This window comes from Amphiura filiformis, chromosome 1 (assembly GCF_039555335.1).
Source record: "Amphiura filiformis chromosome 1, Afil_fr2py, whole genome shotgun sequence".
Lineage (NCBI taxonomy): Eukaryota > Metazoa > Echinodermata > Ophiuroidea > Amphilepidida > Amphiuridae > Amphiura > Amphiura filiformis.
Genome location: NC_092628.1, coordinates 40,311,131 through 40,327,092, shown reverse-complemented (window position 1 = coordinate 40,327,092; position 15,962 = coordinate 40,311,131). Strand labels below are relative to the sequence as shown.

The 15,962-nt window shown below is 38.1% G+C and overlaps 1 protein-coding gene across 1 annotated transcript; it reads left to right on the top strand.

Annotated features, from left to right (window-relative positions):
- Nucleotides 1-1,886: 1,886 nt before the first annotated feature.
- On the top strand, nucleotides 1,887-13,762 carry LOC140159963 (equilibrative nucleobase transporter 1-like). Its single transcript, XM_072183233.1, has 9 exons — nucleotides 1,887-2,206; nucleotides 3,624-3,747; nucleotides 4,593-4,685; nucleotides 4,958-5,177; nucleotides 8,323-8,505; nucleotides 8,621-8,719; nucleotides 10,883-11,075; nucleotides 12,094-12,217; nucleotides 13,598-13,762. Exons 1-9 carry the CDS (start codon nucleotides 1,887-1,889, stop codon nucleotides 13,760-13,762), a joined length of 1,521 nt encoding a protein of 506 aa, XP_072039334.1.
- The last annotated feature ends 2,200 nt before the right edge of the window (nucleotides 13,763-15,962 follow it).

Sequence of the window (15,962 nt, the reverse complement as noted above, 5' to 3'; positions counted from 1 at the left end):
AATAAATAAATAAAACACACCGCTACACACGTGTTTTAGTAGAAGCGTAACATTTTGCATCAAAATAGCTCAATTTTTTTCATTTTAAATTAATCATTGTATTAAATTGAATTACTTTTGAACTTTAATCAGCCCTCTGCAGTATTTTAGAATGTACTTTTTAGTACAGGGTGCTATGGGTTTGGGATTTTATATTCCTATACATCAGTGGAACCAATGTTTTTTTGTATCCTTAAACCTGAAATGATAAAAATTTGATTGGTTCCATTTTTTTCTATTGCCCCTGTGGTTCACACGGAATAAAAAAATTCAATTGTCATATTTTTCTACGGTGCTTAGGGGTGGTGCAATAATTATGTGTACCGGGGGTGAATTATAGGGGGGGCAAAGATTTTTGGCAGGCCAAAAGGGGGGCAAGCATTTTTGGCAGGTCGAAAGGGGGTCAAGCGATTTTGGCAGGTCGAAAGGGGGGGGCAAGCAATTTTGGCACAGATATTTTGGGCACCGTTTCTATATTATGCCCTAAAAAGGTGTAGGAAAACGCTACGAACACGTTCAAATATGCAAAATTTCCTGCTCGCTGCGCTCGCATTATATGTTAAAACAATTTAAGGTTTTAAATTCGGGTTCCCCAAAATCTTGCATGTGGGGGGGCAAAGATTTTTTGGGACATCAAAAGGGGGGGCAAAGGTTTTTGGCACGTCGAAAGGGGGGCAAAGATTTTTGGCACGGCCAAAGGGGGGCAAGCGATTTTGGCAGACCATTTTGAGAATTCACCCCGGGGTACACATAATTATTGCACCACCCCTTAGTTCAGGAGTTCGAATAGGTCAAATGTCAAAAATTTCATACACAGGTCAAAATTAAATAATGGGCCGATTTCATCGAAACTGGTCTCAAATTACTCCCCTTAACATAAGAAATCTCAATACTTAATTCACAATTTAAGTGCATTTTTGTATTGCCAGGTCCCCCTTCAGAGATCATGCAGCAAAAGTCAAATAGAATATTTACAAGCCAATAATGTCCAAACTTAAGACTCCAAAACGCTGCTGCTCGCGTGAGCTCGCGTTGTCACCTGCATCAAACGCAATGAACATATAACTCCCATCCTTAAACAACTGCACTGGCTCCCAATTTCCCTTCGCATTGGGTACAAAGTTTTCCTGCTGTGCCGGTATTCAAAACTCTCATTGGACATGCACCCACTTATTTAGCCGATTTCATTGCACGTTACAAGCCTTCTCGTGCGCTCCGGTCTTCATCGTTCAATCTTTTCAAATTCCCATTTCCACCTCCACGAATCAATCTTCTATGGACATAGAGCATTTTCAGTGTCCGCCCCAATGCTCTGAAACACTCTGCCAATGGAGGTTAGAAGCGCTGCTTCAATTGCAGAATTCAAATCTAGACTCAAGAAGTCTTCAAGTCTTTTCTTTTAAATGATTATTTTGACTAATTAGTTTTTATTATTATATATTCTGATGCTGCTGTTATATGATGTGTAATTTTAAAGTTTGCTGTAATTATTTTTTCTGTATTATGTTCAGCGCTCAGAGGCTTTTGTAATGAGCGCTTTTATAAATCCCTTTTTGTTATTGTTATTATTATTTTAATAACAATGCTAATGCTCATTAGCGATTTATTCTTCCAGGAATATTGTTCTTTGGCATTGTTATATAACAATGCTAAATGCTCATTGGGGATTTATTCTTCCAGGAATATTGTTCTTTGGCATTGTTATCTAGCACAAGGCCCGAGCCCAAGGTAATCGCGAAATCAGGCGATACTTGTGAGTCGAGAACCTATGGACAATTTTGTTTTTCATTTCAAACAGAAGAAATCAGGTACCTGCTTGTCTCATATTCCTGCTTAAAGGAAAGAAGATGGGACAAAAGCAACGGTTTCAACGGTATGCGCCATTTGGCTTGGGTATTGGTGAACTTTTATTTTACGGTGGGCCTATATACGGCTGGGCAACCTTGGTTTACGTCCTAAAGGCAGATGGCTACTACAGCAACCTGTGCACCAATGAAACCGCCATAGAAACAACGAATGACGAAGATACGCCTGCAACATGTGCAGAGCAAGATGCTATTTTGAACTTGGTTTTTACAGTGGGCATATTCTCACTGTGTGGAAGTGAAATTTTCACTGGATTGTTATTCGACTATTTTGGAACAAGGTTTTTACGTTTATTGCTACAGTAAGTGCCACTCATTGCTGGATATCTGATATATACATGTATAAAAATGATATTAATGATATTAAAATAGTATTAGACCCTAGAGTGTGTTTGAACAGAATATGCTAGACAGCAAATTATGTCAAAAGAGATTCAGCATCCCCCTTACCATGTTGAAGCCTTATTAAGCAATATTTAAGCAATATCACAAGCAATAAACAAAATATGCTTTACTTTAGCAATACCACAAGCAGTGTTGAAGCATATTGCTAATATTAAATCAAGTAACTAGCAATATAAATATTTTAGGCAATATATTGTTAACTGCATCAATGTCCATTAGCAGTATAAAACTAAATAAACAATATAAACATTTCAAGCAATATACTGTTAACAACTAGTATTAAGCAATATAAAATTAGCAATATAAAATATTTAGCAATATGACCTCAGGGTCAAATGGTGCGTTATGGGAATATATTTCCAACTGTCATTTTGAATTGTGATGACTGCAGAGATGATGTACCTCATTGGTGTTTTTTTTTAATGTTTTCAGCTATGAAATGCCTTCTTTTCATTAAGGGATCTGGAATGAGCGTTTTGGGAGTTTCGACAGTATTTTTTGAGGGACATGAGAGCACATCAGACATATCGAATTACATTATGAATACGAAGAATGTCTTTCGATATCAAATAATTTTCATTTTTTGAAATTCACGATATAATACAAATTTTATGACAAATAATTAAAATTTGATATTTTTCACATTTTAATATATAACAGTCCTCGAAGTAAATTTTATAAATCTAATCATATATTCTTAAAGTGTATGTAGCTGGGAGGAAAAGCCGAGGATCAATTGAACATTTTGACCTTTCATATTGAAGATATGGATTTTTTTCCCAAAAAGACCAAATTTTTTTGGGTGTTTTAGGAAAAAATCCATATCTTCAATAAGAATTGTCAAAATTTTCAATTGATCGTCGGCTTTTCATCCCACCTACATACACTTTAAGTATAAATCATCAGATTTATAAAGTTTACTTCGAGTACTGTTAAATATCAAAAATATTGTGTAAGCAATATATTGCTTTTTGTGTAAGCAATATATGCCTAAATATCAGAAACGAAGCCTTAAAATATTAATTAAATATGCCTAAGGTATGCCTAAGGTATGCCTAAGGTATGCCTAAGGTACGCCTTAAATATTGCTTATAAGGCATATGGATACAAGGCTTTGAAGCCTTCTTATATTGCTAGGTATATTGCTTAAATATGGCTAAATTTTCCTTTTCAAATTGTGAACAGTCTGATTGCCTAAAATTATATGCCAAACTTTTAGTTTTAGCGTCTCGGATTCAAATTTTCAATGATCGGCATTTGTTATGTTTTAAATGGAATTAAACAATTAAATAATCTGTCCATATTATTTTGCAGCCTTTTAGTAGCATCTGGGCTGATCATGATGGCATTTTCGAGCCCATCAATACCAGTTCTTCTGTTCCCAGGAATGGTTTGCATATCAATTGGTGGTATTGCAATCCTGTTTACTAATATGCAGGTACGATTCATGAAATCCCCTGTTAAGACATTTTATGTGTTCATTACCCGGGTTCATGGTTTATGGTAGTGATCATTTTCTGATTGAAGTTGGGCATGTTGGGTGGGGTTTAAGGTTTATATTCTAACACAATTTCGTGTTCTTCTTCTTTGCTTTCCCCTTATCCTCCTCCTGTTTTCTTATGCCTATTTTGTCTTCCTCCTTTCTCTCTCTTTTCGTCTGTATTTTCTTCACTATTCGCCTTTTCCTTTTCCATTTCTCCTCCCGTTTACCTGAGCAGTCCTGTATTCGCTATTTATAAATAGCTATTTATATATCACCATGGGGTACATGGGCGCAGCCATTACACAACATCGTATCACCAAAGCTAGAGTATCTAGATAAGCATTCACTCCATACAAATGAATAGGAAAACAAGATGTCGGTATTCATGAATTTTCACAAAAAAATCTGAAGATTGGGGGATTCTGTAACTTACATATGTTATGAGAAACTGATTTTAGATTTACCGAAAGCGTTTTAAAATTTACCGAGCGCCATTCATTTTATAATGGTTTTTATTCGGTAAAACACCCCAAATTTTGAGCGACTAGTTGCTGAAGTCAACCGACTTACCATTAAAAAGTACAGGAAGAAAGTGTATTTGTTCATTCCTTACATTTGTTAATCATGAGTAACAATACCCATGCCAGTTTTTTATCCTTAAAATGATCGAAATACGTGGTATGTTTTTCTGTAAGATTACATGTATGTAAATGTATATAGAATGTAAAAACACACTTTTATTGCAATTTGGCGTTTACCTCATTTCTGAACATTGTGCTTTTGATGAATATATTTTACAGATAGGTAATCTGTTTGGAAACCACAGAGCAACTGTAATGACGTTACTAAATGGATGCCTCGATTCTTCTAGCTTTGTAATGCTGCTTATTAAGGTATATAGAAAACAATGAAAAAATGTCCTGAAAATTATATTACTTCATGTATGCGCTAACAAAATGGGGTTTAAACCATCAATCAAAGTTGCATTTTCTTATCTCTACTATAAAATAGGGAAACGTTGTATGAATATCCATGGAAAGGCTCCGTCAGTTTCGCTCTAAATGTTTTGTTAACCCCGTACATCTACTTCATTTATAGCGCCAGGGGAGTGGCTTAATTTGTTTATATTAATTTTTCATGTATATTTTCAATATTATACATGCAGCTTGGGTATGAAAGTGGAATTTCTATTCAAATAGCATTTGCTACTTTAGCTGGGGCAACTTTCTGCTTCTTTATAAATACATTTGTATTCCTGCCAAAGCATCATATTCCTTGGCCGTTGCCGCCAGATTATGGAAAGAAGAAGAAAGACAACTTTGACGCGGAGAAAGTGGAAGATCAGGTCAAAGAAAACGGACCCAGTGAAACCACCAATGATGAAAGTAAGTGACTGTTATGTTATTTTTGCAATCAACTTCGTTCATGGGGGTGATAAACAGAGCCAAACTCTCACTGAAGGCTAAACGTTGATCTTTTTATGAGATTGATTCGGAAATTGAATTAGCGAGTTCCGGATAATTACATGTGTTACAGTGACCCATAGGCCACTGTGTTGTAATTTTGGGCCTAAACCTTGGAAGATCATAGCAACAATTTTAACAAATCATACACGATCAATTTGATTAATCAGTATTGGAGACCCTAGATGCAGGATTGGATACAAAATAATATTTCTCTTCAATATTATTGAAGAGATATAATATAGTTTGATTTTATTGACGGTTGGAAAATAAAATCACTCTATTCGTGTGTACAGTGTAAAATGGCAGATCTTGTATCCACTCTTTTATCAAGGGTCTTTGATATTGATCAACCAAATTGATCGTTTCTAGGCCGTAATAGTGAGTGATGAATACTAAAAGCCTACAGCCATTTTAAATTTATTTTAGTTACACACTGAAGTTGTCCCCATCAATGTTTATCAACAAAGGCGAGGGATTGGTCTTTCGATATGCTCGAACGAACCGCTTCACTGTTCAATGGCTTTCTTGTACTATATGAAATATGGTGGGAGATTTAAAATACACATGCCCTGAGCAAACTACGATGCGCACGCACACTGCAGGGCAAAAAACAATGGAAAGTGCCATAATGCGTGCGCATACTGCCGGGCAATGACGTCACAAGTGGTCTATAGAAAGACTACAATATCATAGCAAAGCAAGGATAATGTGCACAGTATTTTTGTGAGACACGAGAGCACATCAAACATATCGAATTGCATTCTGAATACAAGGAATGTCCTTCTGATATCAAATAGTTTTATTTTTTGAAATTCGCGATATAATACAAATGTTATGAAAATTATTTAAAAAAATTATATTTTTGACATTTAACAGTCCTCGAAATAAACTTCTTAAATCTAATGATATGTACCTAAAGTGTATGTAGCTGGGAGCAAAAACCGTCCATCATTTGAAAATTTTGACCTTTCGTATTGAAAATAAACACATTTCCCCCCAAAAGACCTAAAATTATCATTTTTCCTCCAGTTACATACACTTTAAGAACATATCATTAAATTTATGAAGCTTACTTCGAGGACTGTTAACAATTAATATCAACAATTAAAAAAATATGGATTTTTAATAATTTGCCATAAAGGACATTCCTCGTATTCAGAATACAATTTGATATGTCTTATGTGCTTTCATGTCCCACAAAAAAAAGGGAAAAAATGTCCAACTGTTGCTATCCGATGCTTTAACATGCTGAATAACCGTATTGTGCCCGAATATGAGATATGAAACATGAGTAAATGTGACAGAAGAACCCGATGCGAAAATATGCAGGTAGAACATGCACTAAATTGTCTAAACAAAACTTGAAATTTTGTTGTGGTTTTATTTTTATTTTTATTTTGTAAAATTGCAATAGTTTTAAATTGTCGCTGTTTTTTAAATTGCAACTTCCTACAAAGTGACGTATCATTGACACGCAACATTACGCATCAGATTGTGCGTAAAACAGGTACCTTTTTGACCTGTTACCCAGGTAACGAAACAACCGAGATATGGCAAACTATTCTTTGGTTAAAATGTTTGTCCAAGCGGAATAATCTGAGACTACTTTGATCAAAATCGGAGCGTTTTTACTTTTTTACAATATGACCGCGAAGCAGGCATCTTGTCGCGACTGCGCGAAGTAGGGGGTGTCTGAGAGAATGTGCCCCCCTTAGCCGTTGGAAAATTGTACAAAATGGGCGCCAAATGAAGGCATTTGGTGGACACTTTTTACAATATTATTATGTAAAAAGCTAGTTGGAAAAAATTGAAAAATATTCAATATGAAGACCTAATTGAAGCAGTTTGCTACTTTCTTTTTCAGTGGCGTGTCTGGACTTTTTGTCGAGGGAGGGTGTAAAGAAAACACAATTACCTAGTGAGCATTATTTCGTCCCGATTTTGCTGGGATATATACGTGTCATACTATTTAAAGTAAAAGTTGCCCGGAAAAGTTGATACACATTGGGTTCATTCCGCGAGAAGCGCACAAAATCTGCATTTTTAACACTATTTTATACCCAAATCAAGGTGTTTACCAAAATGTTTACATATTTAAACAGAATTGAGAACAAAGAATTTTTCCCTTTGAGTTGGGTGGGGGGAGGGTCAAAGAAAGAACTTTAAGAAGGAAATATTTAGTCCCTGCTAATTTTATATTTTAGTCGGCTTCTTAACTGCGTTGTATCTGCGTCTTGTTCACTTTCTTCAATCCTACTTCCAGGGACAACTGTACATATTGTTCACACAAAACGTCTCAATCCCCTGTTATTAAGCACATTTTAATTGAATTACGTAACTAATTTGCTATGGTGACGCTGAGCAGTGCAGTAAACAGCTCATTTTTTGGACTAAATTAAGATAAAAAGCAATCAGGATCAAATTATGATAAAAATTCCTTGACATTTTGATTATCAACAACGTAAACTTGAAATCGACGCAATCGACCACACAACGGCCGAGATGCATGCGGATATGTTTTATAAAAACAAAAAAAGCAACCTGTTCAATTCTGCACTGAAAATGTGTCGAAAAATTAACTCAAATATCACTTTTTCCTTGAAAAGTGCCCCTCCAGATTTCACACTTAGGTTGAGACATGTTTTCGAGAAATTCACAGAAAATCGTGTGACGAGGCTATATTGCACGCGTGTGAAAAGCATGTTTTACTATCGCTATGGAAAATCTGGGCCCTTTACAATTCATCTTAATCCTCCACACAACGAGGGAGATGCATTAAATACGTTTTGTAAACCTTTTCAATTCGGCATAGACTTTGCCCGAATTGAACAGTGTCTATGATAATCTATAAAGTAATCTTAATAGTAAAAAGTGCTTCTCTTTCCCTCAGAAATACTGATCGTAATGCAATTTTCTGTGAAAATGTCTCAACCTAAATCTGAAATCGGGAGGAGTATAATGAAAGAAAAAGTGACTTTTGAGCGTTATTTTCACAACGCTCGAAAGTCACCTTTAACAATCATAATATTTCACTACCATGACTACTGTGTTTACTCCTATACAGTTTCCCGTCAGCTTGCTGAAAGTCAAAGGAACAATGATTTTCCGACAGTTAAATCATGTATCTGCTCTCCGTTATTTGCCCTATTCCTTATTTGGCTTTCTGTTCTACAATTACGCCTACTGTATTTCATGGGTACTCTAAACCCTTTCCTGGTCCAGCTAACTGATGGCGATGATAAACTGGGTGAGTAAAATGTAGAGATGATGACCGTGATGAAAACGTATGCCTACAAGAACATTGAAGTGTGATGTCTATCATTAAAAAATCAATCTTTTTGATAATTTTATTTTGCTTTCAGTGAGCCAGTACACAACGATTTTCAGCTTTTTTCAGTTGTGCGGTATTTTTGTGGCGCCATTTTCGGGGCTGATTCTAGACAGGAATAAGTCACGACAAAGTGAGTAACGGGTCGTTAATGAAGCTAAGTACGGAAGTCGAAGTGGAGCATAAGCATAAGAGCGCATAAAGATAAGGGTGAAAGACATACGTCATACTTCTCGGTCATACTTTGGTGTGTGTGTATGTGTATGTGGATTCAGATTTGCTTTTGACAGATTTGGGTGGATGGAGTTGGAAAAAAGTAGTGAATCCAGCCCCTTTTGGGCCAGAATAAGTTGATTGTACAATTGCGCGCTATGCGCAAGAAAAAAAAATGCCACGTTGAATCTAAAATGGGGAAATATGCCAGTGCAAAAGTGGAGCAAATTCATGCGACGAGCGCAACAATTTGCACTTTTTAGGCTAAAATGGCAAAATATGAGGTTAATTTGGTCAGAAACCCACATACAGGTACCATTTTGGGGAATGATTTTATGGACCATCCCCTCTTATCATAATATTGGGTAGGGGGGTTTCATCCCCCGGGGATCTACGCCGATGTGTGGTTTTGTACATATTGGTCAGATAATAATGACATAATGCCAGACATAATGTAATTGCGTCAATCTCATTCAGGCATTTTTCCTTCTTGTAAAGAAATATCGTAGCTATAAAGCTTTTCACATCAAAGGTTTCACAAGCTGTTCAATTCAAGGAGAAAGGCCCGGGGAGAAAGTACAAGGGATATTAACGAGATGGGCACACACATCGAACTGTGAGCATTGCTCCGCCATTGACTTTACATTCTTAGTCAGTGGGAGTGGTCTAGTTCGTAGACACATAATCTGATTGGACAAACGCATGATTTCGGGTGCCGTCTATCAGGCCGTAGACGACCCCACGTCATCATGAGTGTTGATAACGAATAACACGCTTGTAGAGGTGCGTGTATGTATCGTGTTGTATGCGTAGACTAGTGCGGAATATTCGCACTCGCTAGTAATATACGCTCATCGGAATACGTGCATTGGTAAACAAGTTTCGTTCATTTTATAATGAGGGGAGATTTTATGACGGTAACTTAGTTTTTGCTTTAAATAGTTTACAGTTATTAATTTAATATTTAACTGACTACACTAGAGGAAGTTTTGAATGAGAAAAAGGACATTTTGGTGAGAAACGGCCAAAATGAAAAGAATTCAAATTTTCTCATTCTTTTGGATGAAAAACTTCGTGGTGTGCGTGTCAATCATTATTGTCTTATCAAAACTGGTGAGAATTGGTAATCCCCGCTGAGCTCAAAACAAACATTATTATTTTCTCATCCAAAAGAATAAGAAAATTTAAATTCTTTCCATTTTGGCCGTTTCTCACCAAAATGTCCATTTTCGTCTAGTGCTATTAAAGAATGAGAATAAACGATAGGAATTTTTGTTTTTACTATCCTCTACCTATGATAGACGACAGGCAGGTCCAAGGATAGTAAAAACAAAAATTCCTATCGTTTATTCTCTAATTACTTTCAATATTTCTTAAATATTTTGTCATACGTTTCATTTGTTGCCAACTCAATATTTGCATGAGATGAAAGTCACTTCCTGAAAAGCTAGACTGAAGGAGGCATGACCTCCTAATTTAACTAGTAATTCCACATTTGGGTCGCAAACTGGTCATCTTATGCTGTACCGATACATAATTACTGTGGGAACTAACGCGGACAAGAACTATTGCTTCAACAGTTATAGTTGTTTTAGAATTTGCAAACATTAATAGCAGTGAGTGGGTTTTCTAGTGGAAGTCTAGTTGGTCATAAAGATGGATCAATGAGTTACACCATGAGATAATCTTGTGTATGTATATTTAACATTATATAAACTTCCAGGGCCGAGTTTGAAGGTCAAATGTTGAATGTCAAATGCAAATTTGCACGAGTTATTACCATTTCCTTTTTATAGGACATTTGGCATATTTGATGGGGATCTGGAAAGTCGTACTAATTAACCGAGATTGTTGATATTTCAAATGAAACGACCATCTTTACTCTTAGTGACGTTTTACGAAGCAGTCAGACGTGATGGGTTGCCAGTCTGAAGAGACCACTAAGCCCCCGGGGCTAGGCCACTAAAATATCGGAGCTACGATCTTCACTTTATTTGGAATTGCAAAATAGAAACAAAAATCTGCGGTGTTTACGAACATTCCAAATGAACATGTTCAAAGAATCATACTATTTTTTCCTTAGGTGGATCACCCCGAGGTCCATACGAGGATATACGCGATAGTGGGCTTGCATTTACTGTGACAACCTTAAGTTATGTTGTATTCTCAATATCGAATGTTATCCCTGTCATTGAGGTCTTATATGTGACGTATCTCCTACACGTTATTACCAGAGGATTCATGTATGCCCTAGCCGCGGCTGCAATGCCAATTTTGTAAGTCAAAAGTGCAATGAGGTACGAACAAATGAGAAATTGAGTAATGAGAAACGTACAATGAGTAAGTGAGTGAGGGATGCAGAGACTGAGAGACAGAAGGGGACAAAGACATACAGACAGAGAAAGACAGTGGGATTTGGAGAGAGAGAGAAAGGAAAGAGAGACTGAAAAATAAAGGACGAGTAATTAAGGAACAGAAACACCAATAATAGCATCTTACACAATAGTCGGGGGGGGCGGTGGTCACTGACTTTCATTTTGGTAGGGGCGTGCGGCACGGAGCGCCGAACATTGGTAAGTGGGCCAAATTATAGGGTGTAGAGTAATTAAGATAGCATTTCCCCCAAACGTTGGCTAAAGAGCTACAATTTTGCGAGTTTTGCTCAATTTGAGCTAATAAAATGCAGCATATCGGTGTGTGTGTGTACTGGGGGGTGTGGGTGCCTCAACTTTTTCGACGGGGGGAGGGGGCTGGCACTCCCACTTGAATCTAATCCATAATGTGTGTCACATGTCTGGGTGTACATAAATTATCAATAATAAGAAGTAAAAGTATCACAGACAGCTATACAGTGCTCGATACCAATAAATGGTAGAGCTATTTAAAAAATAGAAACAATTTTTTTTTTTTTTTTTTTTTTTTTTTTTTCTATTATAGATCTAGAATGAAAATGATGCACCAAATGGCTGCAATTGGACCTTCATCTTCCATCCCCCCCCTGTGTATGGATAAACAAATTCCCCTTTTCGCTTCTGTTTTGGACACCGAACACTATATTTGTTTACAGCAATAATTTATACAATAAGAGTGAAAACTTGGCTACGAATGGCTTCAATTTGGGCCCGAGTTCATTCAACACATTTTCGGATTTTTCAAACTAAAATTGTACACAATAAAAGTGCCAAAATGGCCCACCAAATGGCTTCATTTGGGCCTTCAAATTGCATAATTTTCAGGACGCTGACCCAATCACATCTAACTTTATTCCTAATCATTGCGTTATTTGGTTCACAGCTTTCCCAGTCAATATTTCGGCACATTATTCGGGCTTCTGATGGGTCTAAGTAGCATCATCGGTCTTCTGCAGTTTCCATTGTTCATTGTATCGCAGACATTCTTTGACAACGATCCGTTAGTGGTAAGTAATCATCTGAGCCATCCCATCGGGTACATTTTGGGTACTTACAATTCGTTACATATTTTTTATCAAATAATTCGTCGTAATGAATACGTCATACCTTAGTTACTGGTTTAGGCTTGGTTTACACGACTTTATGCTGTGATCATTTTCATTGTGGTTCCGAACACAGATAGCGTAAACCAGCTGACCTGGCAACGGTCGATTTTGACGTTACGTCACACTACGACGGCGAATACAGGCATGAGAATTTTATACTTTTTAAAGGATTTTCTTGCCCCGTTTTGAGTATTTTTGCCATATTTTACGCACTTTTCCCCTTTTTTTTCTTCAGAATGTTTTTGTATTATCATGCCTGCGAATATTGCCGCAGTTTATTGAGTATTACTCTATTGATTGGTAATGGAGAGTTTTTGCCCACCGCCGCTTGCGCACATCCGTTATCCATATCGCACGTCTGTTTGACCTCGGAGTAAAACCTTTAATTTGACAGTACATTCCGAGCACCAACAATCCTGATCAAATGTTCGCACGGTATAGTCGTACGTGAGCCAAGGCCTTTTCCTGTCACATCATTTTGGTTACTACGAAGCTGGCTTTTCATGTTCACTCAACCTGTACAGTTGAAGGCCGTCCACTTACATGAATAGTAAGAATCAGTGAGTTCACCGAAGCAAATCGTGACCGTTTGGGTCCGCCCATCTATTTAAATATCAAATCAGTTATGTCATTTACTATAGAAATTCTAATGCCTTCATAAGTCCCTGGCAACAGAGTACAATAGGTCTGCAAGCTCCTAAAGTAGGACTAAAAATATCATAATATTTGTTCACGGGATTCTCATGGATCCTAATGTTAATTTTTTATTACTTCCGTGGTCCAGGTACGCGCTGGTGATCGGCGATCGCGTATAAGTGGCAATGTTTCCTCCCCATTGGGTCAACCGTCTTGTTGTCAAGACCGTTGATCAGACAATAAGCGTGATTGTTTATTATATCTGTGTTTACGCTCGTGTACGCTCAGCATACAGCACAGACCAGGGAAGTAATAAAGAATTAACTTTAGCTGGATCTTAGTCAGTGTTGCCAACACAAGGTGCGATGAATCAAGCATCTACTTCCCATTTCGCGCCAAATGTCCCTAGGGTTTGTTTTGACAAAAAAGTATACTAAAATTCTAGTTCGCAGAGATTGCTGCTTTAGCCTAAACTTAACCTGCGCACAATACCGGAATCAAGTGGGAAATGACTCGTGTCACATTCCATTTATTGTGTTTTTTAAAAACCGTCTTTACCGGCTTGTGAGTGAAGTGGCACTCGTACTGCGAAGGGAACCGAAAGTTCTCTAATGATTGTTTTCCTTTTTGTATTCAACTTTTCAGGTTAATCTGATACTACTGGTGGCTTGTATGCTGACAATTGTACTACCTATTTACATTCACTTCTATGCCAAACGGGCAAATCAGCAGCTTAATGAAATGAAGAAACAACGAAATGAAATGGCTGGAATTGACAACCCAGGGATGGTGGAAGACATAATCATTTAAGGCAAAAAATAAAACCCAAAAATTAAACATTTGATCGGTTCAAGTTGTGGTTTGAGTCACGTGCTTTTCTATTATCTTACCTAAGCTCTTGATTGACGCCATTACCGATACCTTTGTCTGCACCCTTTGTTAGAAACTTAACAAAGTTGTAGAAAGCATGGTGAATCATCACAATCAGATCGCATCAACTGGGTTGCTACCGCTGGCGCAATCCTATCCACACTTAGATTGTAACATCCACTAATTATCGGTGCAGCTCCCCAAATTCCATCATGATGATTGGGTGAAAGAAGTTTTTGATAACCAAACAACTAATCACCGATTTTTTGAAAGCAGGAGGAAACTGGAGATCCCGGAGAAAACCTGCGAGAGCGAGTATGGAATCGGGATAAACCAAGTGCACATACAGTCCTTGGGCACGGCCGAGGCTTGAACCCGGGACCTCAGTGGTGCAAGGCGAGGGAACTACCGCGAGGAAATTACCACTGCGCCAACTCGTTCTCCCAGTTCATTTCAGTTTGTAACATAATCGTGTGACCACAGAATCATTTGTTTTGAGTTACCTTGATCAAAATATACAAAAGAACTTTTAAAATTTCGCATTGCAATATGCTCGAGCAGAGAAGTCGGACAAGTCAATCTACATTTTGAAAGCGTGAACAGCGGGTTTATTGTCGGCGTATGTGCCAAAATATAGTGCTATGATGACGAAACTTGGTGGGGAAGGGGGCAAGATCAGAGGGTCTCGACCTGGTAATTAACCCTAACCGCCTAAGGGCTTTTTGGCGACGGAAAGGGAAAGAAGGAAGGAATAAAGAGAGAAAACAAAGAAAGAAGTTGTTTGCTCTGGGTGGGATTCGAACCCGATACCCCTAGCATGTCAAGCACTGGGTCGCCGACACTTTGCCATGGGTGCCTATATATCACTTAGGGAGATTGCGTCATCACACTACGTGGGATGCACGCACGAACAGCGCATATATCAAGTAGTATTTTGTAGTACCTCGCCCTGTTAGGGTTAAGGAAGCCTTTACTGAGTTTCGATAGTGGTAACCTAACCCTAACCGCCTAAGGGCTTTTTGGCGACGGAAGGGAAAGAAGGAAGAAATGAAGAGAGAAAACAAAGCCGAAAGAAGTTGTTTGCTCTGGGTGTGATTCGAGCCCGAGCACTGGGTCACCGACACTTTGCCACGGGTGTTGGGCTTCGCTGGCTAGCGAAACCGTGCCTATATATCACTTAGGGCGATTGCGTCATCACACCACCATCACACCACCATAATATCAAGTAGTATTTTATAGTACCTCGTCCTGTTATGCTTAAGGAACTAACTTGAATATATGCATATCAAGCAAAATACCCTTGTGAACAGGAGTTTATGAGGATTTTATGTCTATTAGTCGAGCATCCAAAGTCAGAAAAGTCACCAAAAGCCACCACACCCTTGCGGCTAATATCTCAACTTAAAGTTTGTTAGGCTTTATATAAGACTCACCATTATAAAATGTTGTGCACGTAGCTGGGCGCATTGCTTACGCTAGTTGTGCGTTGCGTAATGCGTGACTTTTATGACTGACGCAGGCTTATGTGAATTTACGCGAGTGTGAGGTGGGACTTTATTGCGCGCGCAGTAACAAAAGCTGTTTAATTTTTGCCTTATACAAGGTGTCCCCCCAAAAAAAAACCCCAAGAACAACAACAACAACAACAGAACCCTCATTGTGCCCTCTCTTTCTCCTATTTTTGAAAGGGAAAGTTAGTATTGCTAACTTGCTTTATTGTTCAGCAGTGTAGAGCCCCCTCTAGCTACCCCCAGACAAACAAGTACAAACAGGTGATATGTCTATGTGGCTACCTACGTTTGTCGCCCTCTATTGTCGTGATTCCACAATTGACTGTTCCATTTTTAGCATCTTCAGTTTTCTAGCTGCTACTTCCCGCCCTCTCCTCTCATTTAGCTATGCCCTCATTGGCGCTCTCAGCTCAGAGTTTGTTATCTTCTTTTTGTTTTGGGAAAGCGGTTGCTTGTGCGATCGGGTCAGCGCTTGGTGCCTTTTCACAGGCCCCACTTCGCTTCCCATAGCCAGATCAGTGGAACCTGACGCTCCGTTTTGCTCGCTAGGGATCCACTGGTCTCCTCACTATGTTGAAGCAGCTGCTTTCCCCGGTCGGGCAAATTATTCCCCTTTTCTCACCTATACT

What these genes read in the sequence shown, in the direction of transcription:
- LOC140159963 (XM_072183233.1), top strand. Translation starts at nt 1,887, where the DNA reads ATGGGACAAAAGCAACGGTTTCAACGGTATGCGCCATTTGGCTTGGGT. An exon ending in TGATGGCGATGATAAACTGG is followed by an intron (nt 8,506 to 8,620) that starts GTGAGTAAAATG and finishes TTTTGCTTTCAG; the next exon opens with TGAGCCAGTACACAACGATT. An exon ending in CAGGAATAAGTCACGACAAA is followed by an intron (nt 8,720 to 10,882) that starts GTGAGTAACGGG and finishes TTTTTTCCTTAG; the next exon opens with GTGGATCACCCCGAGGTCCA.